The 14,658-nt window shown below is 48.3% G+C and overlaps 1 protein-coding gene across 1 annotated transcript in view; it reads right to left on the reverse strand.

The window, feature by feature from the left end:
- The window catches only part of SLC9D1 (solute carrier family 9 member D1), a 65,704-nt gene that overhangs the window by 10,617 nt on the left and 40,429 nt on the right, over positions 1–14,658 (reverse strand). The window contains 2 exon segments of the mRNA XM_017861812.1: positions 2,394–2,544; positions 8,286–8,481. Of these exon segments, the coding sequence (XP_017717301.1) occupies positions 2,394–2,544; positions 8,286–8,481 (347 nt within the window).

The raw sequence follows: 14,658 nt of genomic DNA on the forward strand, positions 1-14,658 counted from the left end.
CCATGGACAGAGGGAGGGCGGGGAGGTGCAGAGCCAGGGGATCAAACTGCAGTGGAGAGGCTCTCCCGGGACACAGTGGCTCATAAGGGTGCACTAGGGTCAGGAGGTCACGGAGCCCCTGCTGAATGGTCCTATTTCACCTGCGACAAGGGCCCCAAGCCTCCCAACTCTGTGCTGCTTTCAGGACTGCCTCGGCTATTTATGGCCTTTGAATTTCCACATAAAATTCAGAATCAGCTTTTGAATTTTCAGTTTTGTTGAGGTTGTGCTGAGTCTGTGGCCCCTGTAAAGCACAGGGCATCTCAGACCCCGTGCCGAGTGGAGAGCTGCCAGGGACGTGTCCCGATGCCAGACCCTTTGTGATTCCATCCCTTTCAAGTCACTACTCTAGGGTGTTCCACAGACCCCAACAAAGGGCCCATCTCAGTATGCTCAATTTAAATTTTTTGTGTCAAAATTAGTATTTCCTCCAAATTTGCCACTGACATGTTAGTTTCCATGGCTGACCCTGAGCTCCCACGACTTGCCCTGTGTGGGCACCAGTGCCCCTGATGAGGGGGAATGAGAACACGCATTCTCCCCTGAAGGTGATCTGGCTGCTTTCGATGCCCACCGACAGCACACATCTCGGCAGCAATAAAGCACGGCGGTGACCAGCAATCGTGTGCATGGCAACGATCTTCCTCTTGCAGAATAAAGAGCCCGAGTAGCCAAAGCAACTCCAAGCAAAAGGAACAAAGCTGGAGGCAGCAGAGGCCACCTGACTCCAAACTCTAGCACAGACTACAGCAACCAGAACAGCACAGCACTGGCAGAGAAACACACAGGCCATCAGGACAGGCAGAGCACCCAGAAATAAGGCCACACACCCACAGCCATCGGCTCTTCCATAAAGCCTATGATAACAAGCACCAGGAAAGGACTCCCCATTCAATAAACAGCGCTGGGATCGCTGGCCAGCCACACCAGAACATGGAAACCAGACGCCCTCCTAACACCACATACAAAATCAAGTCAAGGTGTAATAAAAACTTAAATGTAAAGCCGAACACTATAAAATCCCTGTAAGAAAACCTCTGAACATCGGCCTTGGCAAAGGTTTCATGAAGAAGACTGCAAAAGCCATCGCAACAAAAACAAAAACTGACAAGTGAGATCAACTAAACTAAGGAGCTTCTGCCCAGCAAAGAAACGCTCAGCAGGGCAGACAACCTATGAATGGGAGAAAATACTTCCAAACTATGGATCTGACAAAGGTCTTGTATCTATAATCTGGCAGGAACTTAAACAAATCTGCAAGCAAAAAGCAAACAACCCCATTAGGAAACGAGGAAGGACAGGAACAGACCCTTTCGAAAGACATTCACACGGCCAACCCAACACGTATATGGAAACAATGCTCAACATCACTGGTCACTAGAGAGACACAAATCAAAACCACAATGAGATACCATCTCACACCAGTCAGAATGGTGATTCCAAAAAGTCAAAAGGCAACAGATGCTGGCGAGGTTGTCGAGAAATGGCAACACTTAGACAACCATTGGTAGGACTATAAATTAGCTGCAATGGAAACCAGTCTGGAGATTTCTCAAATAACTGAAAACAAAATTACCATTGGACCCAGCAATCCCACTGCTGGGTCTGCACCCAAAGGAATATACATCCTTCTGCCATCAAGACACATGTACTCACATGTTCATCCCCACGCCTCTCACAACAGCAAAGACATGGAATCGGCCCAGACCGTGAATTCCAAGGATCCCACTGTCCATCAACAGTGGACCAGATGAAGAAAACGCGGCACAGACACGTCAGGGAATGTTACATAACCATAGCAGAAGGAAATCACATCCTTTGCAGCAACACGGATGCAGCTGGAGGCTATTCTCCGTGTGAATTAACCCAAGAACAGAACATCAGATACTACATGTTCTCACTTAAAAGTGGGAGCTCAACACCGAGTACCTGTGGACACAAAGACGAAGGCAAGAGACACTGGAGCCTATGCGAGGTGGAGGCTGGGAGGAGGAGGGTGAGGATTAAAAAACTACCGAGGGTCCTATGCTCATTACCTGGGTGACAAAACCATCTGCACACCAAAGCCCTGCTACACTCATTACACGTGTCACGAACTTACACAGGCACCCTGAGCCTAAAAGAAAAGTAGGACAGAAGAAACAGTATAAATAAAATAAGATTTCTCTGCACTGTATAAAGCAGAAAATAGTTTCTGGCTACTAGCAATCCAAACTGAAATATGCTGAATACACTTAATTTTTAAGATAACCATTTTTGCTATATAAAATAAATATATATGCACATAAACACATCACAGAACCACTCTGCATGTGTTTAACCCACACAATTATGATGTAAAGAAGGAAGATTACCTATTGAGGCGAAGAAAACAATGGCCAGGAAGTCACGGATGGGTTCAATGGAGGCGGCGATCTCCTCAGTGACCATGGGGCCCTGAGAGGAGACCAGCGCTCCGGCCAGGAAACAGCCCAGCTCCATGGAGACGTCCAGCAGCTCCGTGACCTAAGAGAGGCAGGACTGAGCTTTACACGAGACCCCACAGTGCACCAGGGTCACCCCCATCCCAAGGACACCCTGAGACCCCAGCAGAGCCACCACAACAAAACACAGAAGCTGCGCAAATGGAGCGTGGTCCTGGGGCCTCTGCTGGGTCTCAGAGGTTGACATGTAGAGGCTGCTATTAGTTGAATTAACCTTCCTGGGAGAAAAAAATTATTTAAAAATATTTGAAACAAATATCCATACAGATTGCATTGAAATTTTTGAATGAGAGTATTTTTCAATTGTTTTAAATATTTGTGATACGTTTTCTTTACCTTGAATCAGAATAGCCTGGTGGTAGTGTTAGAAACGCATTCCCACTACTAGCCTCAAAGCAGAGAGAAAGCGACAGGGCGACAAGCAACAGCCCCGGGAGGGCACGAAGCCAGAGAGAAGCATCGACGTGTCTGCGGCAGCTGATCTGATAACCCAGATTCGTGGCCACGGCAGAGTGCTGGCTGGACAGCCACGACGCAGGAGCCTCATGGCAGGTCTGCGAAACGCAGGCTTCCAGCAGCCTTGTGGATGAGGCACGGCTGACACCGGCCAACCTGAAAGATGATTTTTATCTTGAGAAAGTAAAATTGTAGGCGATAGCAGCATTAGACGAAAAGAAAAGAAACTTGTAAAGAACTATGATTTTTAACGGCAACAAAAACATCACATCCTGAGGATTCAACCCAAAAGACCCGCACCTGGCACTGCAAGACACAGACCCACGAAAGACGAAAGACTGAGATAACAGCACCACGGGCTCAGCACGGCAGAGCGGCGGATGTTCCCTCACCTGGCCGACAGACGCACGGGAACGCCAAGAGACTTGTGTGTGTGTGAAACTGACCGGTTGAATCTAAACACTCGAGTGGAATTTGGAAAGAGTACGAACAGAGCCAAGACGACCCTAGCACAGAACAAAGCTGGGCCCAACACAGAGATCAAGCTACGGTGCAGCTGAGGGCAGGTGGACAGAGTCAGAGAGGCATGTGCACACACACACAGATGCACACATACCACAGGTACACACACCACACACACCACATACAAAGCAGACACATATGAACACATACCACATGCATGAACACCACCCGCACACCACACAAAGCACACATGTATGCACGCACACATACACCACATGCCACATAAAGTACACACTCATGCACGTACACATGCCACACCAAAGTACACACATGCATGCATACACAAACGCATAACACATGTATACATGCCACACATAAGGCACATGCATGCATGCACACATACACAATCACATAAAGCATACCACATGCGTACACATGCCACAAAGCACACACACGCAGACCACGTACACACACCACAAAGCATACATGTACACACCACAAAGCACATACATGCATGCACACAGGTACACGTCATGCACAAAGCACACACACATGCACACGCACGCACAAACACGGCTACTTGGTTTTTGACAGAGTGACGCCATAGAAGGGGAGCAAGAGGTCTTTTCAACGCATGGCATTCAGAAACGCACGCGAATGAAGGAATCCTCATCCACTCCCTCACTTCCAACACAACGGAAGCTCACCTCTGGGTGGACTGTAGAGCTAATGAGAAAAGCACAACAGAACACTCACTGACAATAGTAAAGCGCATCTTCACAACCCAGGGGCGGGCGGATCTTTCACAAAGACACAGAAGACAGCCACGAAGAAAACAATTCATAACTGGATGACACTGAAATTAAGAACTTCTGTTCATCAAAAGACACCATTAAGAAAGTGAAAAGGCAAGTCACAAACTGCGAAACATTTGCAAACACATATCTGACATGCTGGCATGGAATGATTTTCAGCCATAAAAAGGGGTGAAGTGCTGGTGCGCACAGTGACGCAGCCAGGCCTGGAGGGCGTGACGCTAAATGGAAGCCAGGCACGGAGGCCCCATGTGACATGGCCGGAAGCAGTGGCCCTCAGGGCCGGGAAGTGGCTCCGTGGCCACGAGGTGGGTGGAGAACTGAGAGCTATGGGACTCCTTTGGGGAGGTGGATATAATTGGATAATGGTGATGGTGGCAAAGCATTTTGAATACTGACTTTCAAATGATTAAAATGGCAAATTTTACGTGAATTTCATCTCAGTAAATTTTTAAAAAGGACAAAAAAATCTGCCGACATATAAAAAAATAATTCCTACAAACGAGAAGAAAATCCTCACCCTACGGAAGAACGTCCTGGAGGCTTTAATAGGAACACCACCAGGACGACACCCAGATGCCACTGAGCTTCTGAAAGGGCTCGAGGGACTGGTCACTGGGAAGTGGACGCTGGAGCCCCTGTCAGAGCCCTGAGATGCTCCAGACGCAGAGCAAGTGCAGGGAGGCTGTGGGGCACGGCGCACTCACGGCACAGCAGCAGGATGGGCTGAGCCTCCGGAAGGGCTCGAGAGACCAGCCATCAGGAAGTGGACACTGGAGCTCCTGTCGGAGCCCCTGTCAGAGCCCTGAGAAGCTCCACACCCGGAGCAAGTGCAGGGAGGCTGTGGGGCACGGCATGCTCAGGGCACGTGGCAAGACAGGCTGGCATTGGCATGGCGACTGTGGGGAAACCCACGTTGTGACTAAGGCTGAGCTCCTGTTTACTGTGATCCCTGCAACCCACCTCCACAGGTACCGTACGAGGCTCATCAGCAGTAAGCACCTTCCAAAAACATGAGAATGGACAGCGGCTCTATTCATGTCAGCTCTAAATGGAAACGAATCCTAAGACTGAACAGTGGAAAGAATCCAATGTGGCATCTGGTGCAGATGCGCAGAAGGCCCAGCACCCCAAGCGACTGGCAGCAGGTGCAAGGTGAGTGCTGCCCAGTGAGCGAGAAAACCCGAGAGCCAGGGAGAGAGTCACTATAATGGAAGAAGCCACTGGGAGGGCAACACCGAAGTTGTCTAGATAAGACAATTTCACTGGGATTTATTTTCAAAGAGAAAAATACTCTGGAATGGATAAAGCAATGTAAAAACTTAAATAAGTCACACTCTTGAAATAGTTAAAATCACTACAACCAGAAGCAAATCATAATTTTCTCCCAAGTTTACAAAATAGTAGCAGGCAATTAAATTATATATAAGAAACAATTTTTGTTAATTTACTTTTTTTAAATGGAAACTTTTTTTTTTGAGACAGAGTCTTGCTCTATCACCTCTGCCTCTGCCTCCCGGGTTCACGTGATTCTCTTGCCTCAGCCTCCCAAGTATCTGGGACTGCAGGCGTGTGCCACCACGCCCAGGTAATTTTTGTATTCTTAGTACAGACGTGGTTTCACCATGTTGGCCAAGCTGATCTCGAACTCCTGACCTCAGAAGATCTACCCACCTTGGCCCCCCAAAGTGCTGAGATTACAGGCGTGAGCTACTGCGCCCGGTGGAAAGTTTTTTTTTTTTTTTCCCCGAGACGGAGTCTTGTTGCTCTGTTGCCCAGGCTGGAGTGCAGTGGTGCGATCTCAGTTCACTGCAACCTCTGCCTCCTGGGTTCAAGCAATTCTCCTGCCTCAGCCTCCTGAGTAGCTGGGATTACAGGCGCCCGCCACCATGCCCAGCTAATTTTTCTATTTTTAGTAGAGACGGGGTTTCACCATGTTGGCCAGGCTGGTCTTAAAACTCCTGACCTTGTGATCTGCCTGCCTCGGCCTCCCAAAGTGCTGAGATTATAGGAGTGAGCCACTGTGCCCGGCCGGAAACTTTTTATTTTGAGATAATTATATACTAACCTGCAGTTTTAAGAACTAATACAGGCCGGGCGCGGTGGCTCAAGCCTGTAATCCCAGCACTTTGGGAGGCCGAGACGGGCGGATCACGAGGTCAGGAGATCGAGACCATCCTGGCTAACATGGTGAAACCCCATCTCTACTAAAATACAAAAAACTAGCCAGGCGAGGTGGCGGGCGCCTGTAGTCCCAGCTACTCCGGAGGCTGAGGCAGGAGAATGGCGTAAACCCGGGAGGCGGAGCTTGCAGTGAGCTGAGATCCGGCCACTGCACTCCAGCCTGGGCGACAGAGCGAGACTCCGTCTCAAAAAAAAAAAAAAAAGAAATAAGACAAAGTCCTCATTACCCTTTAGTTTCCCCAATGGTAACATCTTGCCAAATCACAGCACAAGACCCCACTCAGGTGCTGATACGGATACAGCGAAGACAGCGAATGCCATCCCCAGCCCCTCCCCAGACCACCATTCCTCAATTCCTGGGAACCACGAGCCCTTCCTCAATTTCGTCATCTTCTCACCTCATAAATGTGACATAAAAAGAACCACACAGTATACAGTATACAGCCCACTCTGCACAGTTCTCAGGAGGTGTGTGCTGGTGGTTTTACTGCTGAGTGGCGTTCTGTGGTGTGGACATAGCTCAGTTTGTTGAACATTTATTTACCCACTGAAGTACCTTTGGACTGTTTATGGCTAATATGAATAAAGCTGCTATGAACACCTGTGTACAGGCTACTACTGTGTGAACACGGCTTCGTTTCTGTGGGATAAACAGCAGGAAGTGCACCTGCTGGGCTGAACGGTGACGGTGCCCAGGCGCACTGTCAGGACTACTGAGGCTCTCTATGGGGGTCCAGGGGCATTTCCTGCCACTCTCATGTAAAGACTGTCATCTCAGTAAGGAGAAGCCCACTTTCCAAAATGAACTTTATTTATTTAACCTTTCACATGGCATAAGTCATACAGTTAATTAGCATGTGAGCAACACAGAGTTAAAAACTGCTTTTCCAAACTTAATTTTGTATTTCAGGTGCAAAGCTATTTGAAAATTTAAGACCGAGTAGCATGGTTTGATGTTAGTGTTTATGGCGCTTTTTATGATCACAGTTTTTTTGTTTTGATATGGGGTCTTGCTGTCACCCAGGCTGGAGGGCAGTGGTGCAATCACAGCTCCCTGCAGCCTTAACCTCCTGGGCCCAAGCCATCCTCCCAGCTCAGTCTCTCCAGCAGCTGGTACTATAAGTGAGCGCAACCATGCCCGGCTAATTTTTTTTTTTTTTTTTTTTGAGGCGGAGTCTCACTCTGTCGCCCAGGCTGGAGTGCAGTGGCCGGATCTCAGCTCACTGCAAGCTCCGCCTCCCAGGTTTACGCCATTCTCCTGCCTCAGCCTCCCGAGTAGCTGGGACTACAGGCGCCCGCCACCATGCCCGGCTAGTTTTTTGTATTTTTTAGTAGAGACGGGGTTTCACCGTGTTAGCCAGGATGGTCTCGATCTCCCGACCTCGTGATCCGCCCGTCTCGGCCTCCCAAAGTGCTGGGATTACAGGCTTGAGCCACCGCACCCGGCCTAATTTTTCTATTTTTTGTAGAGGAGAGGTTCTCACTATGTTGTCCTGGCTGTTCAACTTCTGAGCTCAAGCGATTCTCCTGCCTCGGCTTCCCCAAATGCTAGGATTACAGGTGTGAGTCACTACACCCGGCCCACAGATTTGTTTTAATGTAATACTCACAAACAGTATTTTAGCAAAGTGCTTAAGAGTATGAGTCAAGCCAGTTGAACGGGTTTAGCTCATTGTATTACGTATTGATGGGTAGTATAAGAAAGTGTGTGTAAAATAAAAAATACTAGAAAATGTTTCAAATATTTTAACCATTATTAAAATGAAAAGGTAAAGAATGGATCACAAGATTTCAGTGAGAGAGATTAATATCAGATTACATAAATAACACATAGTTTGAGAATTACCGTTAACATTAAGAAGATAAAGGCAGATACTCCCAAGATCAGGATTTCTTTGTTCCCCTTGCTTTCCACGTGCAGCTTCCGATAATAGGGTCCAATGAGATACTTCTTTATAACAAGACATAAAAGAAAAACCGCCGCTAGCGAAAAAAGAATCTGACCAATCAAAACCAGGATTCGCAGAACTTCCATGACAATGCTAGGAAAGAAAAAAGAAACGACATGTGATTTCACTTCCAAAACAAAGCTCTCTAAAACTCAATGAAATAACCTTTCACTTTTTTCTTTAACATGCTACAGAATAAATTACCTGAATCACACACCTTTATTTTCAAATACGAAAACACCCTATGAATCATACTCATCTCAGAAATTAAGTTATGTTGAGCCAAATGTAGAAGCTGGATTGGTTTGCAGTCAATACTTTGGGGTGAATACGTATTCTAGGATGTGAAAATTCTCGACTGACGGCGTTCCTATCTCAGCTGATGCCTGATGATAAATTCCTCGTCAGGCCTCAGCCGCACGTGAAAGTCTCTGTCAGGCAGTGGTTGCTCTCCGTGCCCCACCGCAGTCTCCTGATGGACGAACTCTAGCGACCATCATCAAGGCACTCCTGATACAGCCACTGAAGTCTGTGTCTGTAGAAAGTAATTCTTTGCTATGTTCTGTTTATAATATACTACCCGGATGTCAGAATAGGTCACCATCTCAGCCAACGGACTTCCACTATCTGAGGTCTTTACAAATATACCTGTATTTAACCGTAGCCTTCCACCACTCAGGCCACAATTCTGGTGAAAGTTTCCTCGGTGGAAGAAACCTATAATTCCCAAGGGTATCAACCTCTGCAGCCTGGCTTAAAGCAGAAATGCCGAAAACGCAAATCTCAAACTGCCACGATTCCTTGGGGGAATCAGAGCAGAGCTGGGCTTGAAGCAGAGGGATGGAATGAAGGGATCAACAGCAGCCACAGAAGTAAATGTGAGGCAGCGTCCTTCAGAGCCCGCTGCAGGGCCCACGTCTGTGACTCGGAAGGAAGGAGGCAGAGTCCTTCAGAGCTCGCTGCAGGGCCCACGTCTGCGACTTCAGGAGGAGGGAGGCAGAGTCCTTCAGAGCCCACTGCAGGGCCCACGTCTGCGACTCAGAAGGAGGCCCCTTTCTGCAGCCCTGGCAGGAACGGAGACAGACTCACAGCCAAGAAGGCCAGGCCTGCTGCACTCCTGACAGCTTCGCCACACTGCTGGGCCCACATCTGGCCCTGGGCCCAGCCCCGTGGTCCCTGTCTGGACCGCCACCCCTTCCCCGGCAGCTCCAGTGGCCTCCTCCTGACCCATCTGCTCTCACACAGAGGCCCAGACAACTCATCGGGATCCTCCATCAGCTCCCGGACGCTGGGATGGAACCCAGGCTTCTCTGCCCTGCCATGCCCTTCCAATGCCCCAGGCCACCGAGCAGCCCACCCACACAAGCCGCAGAGCCCGCTGCCTGGGAGGTCCCTACCCTAGACTCTTCTCTCCACAGGCTCAGCTGCATTCCTCAAATTCCAGCCCCGTCTCCAAGGCAGAGCCTGTGCCAGTCTGGAGCTCACTGCTGCTCACCAGCTCACTGCCCCGTCTGAATCATTTGCAGGGCGGTTCCCTGCTGCGGACATCTTGTCTACCACTCATTTGTTCATCATTCATTCATTCTCTCTCCGAAACACAAGAGCAGCTCCCCACATGGGGAATGTCCTCTGCTGAGCTCACCCTTGCATCCTGGGCCCCTAGAGCACTGTGTGCCACCTGTTACGGCAGCCCGCTGAGAACTGTCTGACCCCCACTGCTACGTCACAGATGAGAACAGGGGCAGAGACCAGGTGATCTGCTCCAGGCCACATGCCCAGAGCAGAGCTGGTGACGACCCCAGTATCTGGCCCCAGGGCCAAGCCCCTAACAGCTACACAAGCTCTCCACAGCCACCATCCCCAGGGTTTGGATTTAGGTGGAATTTCCCGAAGACTCCCACAGTGTCCATGAAATGCACAGTGATGAGGACTCAGAAAGATGCCAATCAGAAGCCACAGTGCACTCAACTCTGACCTCTTTGAAAGACGATCACCGTCACAAGTTTCTCAGGATTCCGGCTCGCCGCCATGCCACCTGCAGGTCCACACGTGTGTGCTGCTCTTGATCTGCACGTATGGGGCGCACTGTGTCCATGACTGTTCTGGCTGCCTCCTCTCAGCGTGTTTGGACAAGCTTCCCATCAGCACGTCTGATCCGCTGACAGGTGAGGAAGGGCTCCCTCGCGGGGTGCACCAGAATTTGCTCAGCCAGATGCAAGGGCTGTCCCGGTTCTCACACGGACTCCACGGCCATCCTGGTTCTTGTGCACTGCGGTGGCCGAGGGGCCTGTGGGTCTATTGATGGTGGCAGTGGGTGCTCACTAAGGGAGCCAGGCACCTCCCACTGTGAGAGGTGCTGTCTGGTGGGCTGCCAGGAGGTTGCTCCAATTCCCATCCCAACAATGACACCCAAGGCTCCCCGCTTCCCAACCTGGGCACCACCCAGCTTCTAATGGTGCCCAGTCTGATGGGTGGCCAGTGCCATCACCCTTCTTTGGTGTGAGGGTGGGTGTTTCCTACTTTACTCAAGTCGAATTACCTGTGAAATATTATGAGGGAAAGAGCTCTTTCCTCTAGGAATGATCGAGGTTAATTCTGAATAAAGCTTAATAAGAAAGCAGAGTTTATTACATTGCAACTAATTTTCTTTCTTTGATATTTTAAATATAAATTTTCCCTGGTTATTGAAATTGAAAGGGAGGTTTTCCCAAATTACAGAAAAGTATATATAGTAGAAAAAACTTACAAATCTACTAGTCTACTAGTACGAAAATCATTAACATCTTGTTTTACATAAATAAATATATATATATATTTCTAGTCTATTCATGTTCTTCTATGTCTAATTAAAATAATATAAAATATATATATATATTTTTTTTGAGATGGAGCCTTGCTCTGTCACCCAGGCTCTGGAGTGCAGTGGCCCGATCTCAGCTCACTGCAAGCTCCACCTCCCGGGTTCACGCCATTCTCCTGCCTCAGCCTCCCGAGTAGCTGGGACAACAGGCGCCCGCCACCACGCAAGGCTATATTTTTTTGTGTTTTTAGTAGAGACAGGCTTTCACCATGTTAGCCAGGATGGCCTCGATCTCCTGACCTCGTGATCCACCTGTCTCAGCCTCCCAAAGTGCTGGGATTACAGGCGTGAGCCACCGCGCCCAGCCAATATCATATATATTTTTAACAGTTATTATATATAATTCACTTACCATACAACTTACCCATTTAAAAGTATTCAATTCAATGGTTTCCAGCATATTCACAAAGTTACACAACTATTACCACAATCCATGTTAGAATACTTTCATCACCCCAAAAAGAAACACTGTACCCATTAGCACTCGCTCCCCGTCTCCCCCCACCTCCCCAGCCTCTGGCAACCAGTAATTCATTCTCTCTGTACGGACTGGCCTAGTTTGGACGTTGGTATGAATGGAATCACAGAGTGTGGCCTTTTTGTCCAGTTCTTTCACAAGCATCGTGTTTTCAAGGTTCACCTGTGCTACAGGATGAAGCGATGTTTCTGGGCGGCAAGCCACCCCGATGCCGAGGCGAGAGACGGAGGGCACGAGCTGTTCCAGTGCAATAAAACATATAAAGTAAGAATAGTTCTACTAGATATAGATCATAGATACAATTATATATGAATATCATTAATCATTAGTTTGTAGCAATTACTCTTTATTCCAATATTATAATAATCCTCATTCTACAAAATCATAACCTAGGAAAAACCAGGCCATACAGAGATAGGAGCTGAGGGGACATAGTGAGAAGTGACCAGAAGACAGGAGTGTGAGCCTTCTGTTATGCCCGGGCAGGGCCACCAGAGGGCTCCCTGGTCTAGCAGTAATGCCAGCGTCTGGGAAGACGCCCATTGCCAAGTGGACCGTGGTCTAGAGGTAGCGTCAGTGTCAAGGAAAAACACCGTCTACTCAGCAGACTGGGAAAGGGAGTTTCCCTTTCCCTGGAGGACCTCAGAGAAGACTCTGCTCCTCCACCTCTCGTGGGTGTCAGGCCCGCCCGCATTTCTCTGAGGCCTGACCGTCTCCCTGAGATGCTGTGCTTCAGTGGTCACACTCCTGGTCTGCCTTCATGTTCCATCCTGTACACCTGGCTCTGCCTTCTAGATAGCAGTAGCAAAATTAGTGAAAGTACTAAAAACCTCTGATATGAAGAAATAATGGCGTAGACTGTGTCCTCTCTCTCTCTCTCTGTCTCTCCACCTCGGCGGCCAAACAGGAAAGGGCCCCTTGTCCAATGGACATGTGACTCACGTGACCTTGTCAATCACTGGAGATGGCTCACACTCTTTACCCTGCCCCTTTTGCTTTGTATCCAATAAATAACAGCGCAGCCAGGCATTCGGGGCCACTACCGGTCTCCGTGTCTTGGTGGTAGTGGGCCCCTGGGCCCAGCTGTCTTCTCTTTTATCTCTTTGTCTTGTGTCTTTATTTCTACAATCTCTCGTCTCTGCACACGGAGAGAAAAACCCACTGACCCTGTGGGGCTGGACCCTACAAATGTTCATTCTATATTATGGCTGAATAATATTCCTTTGCTTGGATATAGTTTATGTTTTGTATATCCACCTGTTATCTAATTGACATTTGAGTTCTTAATACTTTTTAACTATACGAATAATGCTGCTTGAATATTCATGTACAACTTTTTCATTGTGGTGAAATTCTCATACCATAAAATGTACCAAGTTAACCATTTCTGAGTGTGTAACTCTGTGGCATCACGTGGATTCACACTGTTGTACCCCCATCACCACCGTGGACCAGTCTTTATGTGGATGTGTGTTTTTCTTTCTTGTGGATAAATACCGAGAAGTGAACAGCTGGGTCAGACGGGAGCTCTGTGTTAGCATCATGAGGACTGTGGTCTGTAATTCTGATTCTGTTTCTTTTCTTTTTTTTTTTTGAAATGGAGTCTTGCTCTATCGCCCAGCCTGGAGTGCAGTGGCGTGATCTCAGCTCACTGCAACCTCTGCCTCCTGGGTTCAAGTGATTCTCCTGCCTCAGCCTCCTGAGTAGCAGGGAATAGACACGTGCCACCACGCCCGGCTAATTTTTTGTATTTTTAGTAGAGATGGGGTTTCACCGTGTTAGTCAGGGTGATCTCAATCTCTTGACCTCATGATCCGCGCCCCCTTGGCCTCCCAAAGTGCTGGGATTACAGGCGTGAGCTACCGCGCCTGGCCTAATTCTGTTTCTTAAGTTTAACAGTATAACAGAGTACTTTTCCAAGTCATTAACTCTTTGTAAACATGAATTAGAACAATTTCAGTGGGATCAATACCTGTATTGCATTAATTTTTTGAATTGGAAAAATGACAATAAAAACCTTTAAAAGTTTTCTGATTTTTAGACCTGTGTGTAACTGGAAAGAAAGTGGCAGTGAGATCAACATGGTATTTGAGTTTTATAAGTGCCCTGCAGTCTCTGCCAGGGCTCTGCCTGTTTAGTATGGAGAGTCCGCCCTCCGTTAAGAATAATTGTGCATGAAAAATGCTCAGACCTCTTAAATAGAAGTCAAGTCATCTCCCGCCAGCATGACAACTCTTCTTTCTGTTGTCCAAATTATCCTTCACTTATGTTGAAGATTGTAGCCAGAAGGAATAAGAACTGATTCCGATTTGGGGGTTGGAACTAAAAGTGTTATTTTTCCGATATTTAAAGACATCTGGATCAAAGGAAAATGGCAATCATAAGGACCCTCTTAGCGAGTGAACTTTAACCACTGCTTCCACCAGCAGCTGCACTGAGTGCCCTGCCTGGTTTTCTCTTTCAATCTTCCCATGGTCCACCAGGCAGGCATTGTTCCCACGTCCTCCGCAATTTACAGAAAGCTGCCAAGGCTTGCACGGCCAGAGCACAGCCAAGCTGGGGCTCTAGCCTGGGCTGAACCTCTGGAAAACACAGGTAAAAAGCCGTTCATTCCTTCTACTTTCCTGCCTGCCTGGCTGAGCTACCGACAGCAGGGAAGACTTAACGTAAGATCTGGCAAAAGACAAATACTAAAAAATTTTTCCACCCCACCGTCTGCCATGAGGAAGCCCTTGTCAGCCATTCGGGCAGGGGTGGGGCTGGGGGCCCGGCAGGAAGCAGAACCCCCTGGCCAGGCCTCACACCACCCTCCACAGGGGAGCCGCTGGTTTAAAGCCTCCTAATAAACACACGAACCATCCAGGATACAACGAAAAGTCGCTCATCATATTAAGAATCGGGAAAATCACAACTTGAAGGAGAAAAGACAAGC

This window comes from Rhinopithecus bieti, unplaced genomic scaffold (assembly GCF_001698545.2).
Source record: "Rhinopithecus bieti isolate Rb0 unplaced genomic scaffold, ASM169854v2 scaffold_62034, whole genome shotgun sequence".
NCBI lineage: Eukaryota > Metazoa > Chordata > Mammalia > Primates > Cercopithecidae > Rhinopithecus > Rhinopithecus bieti.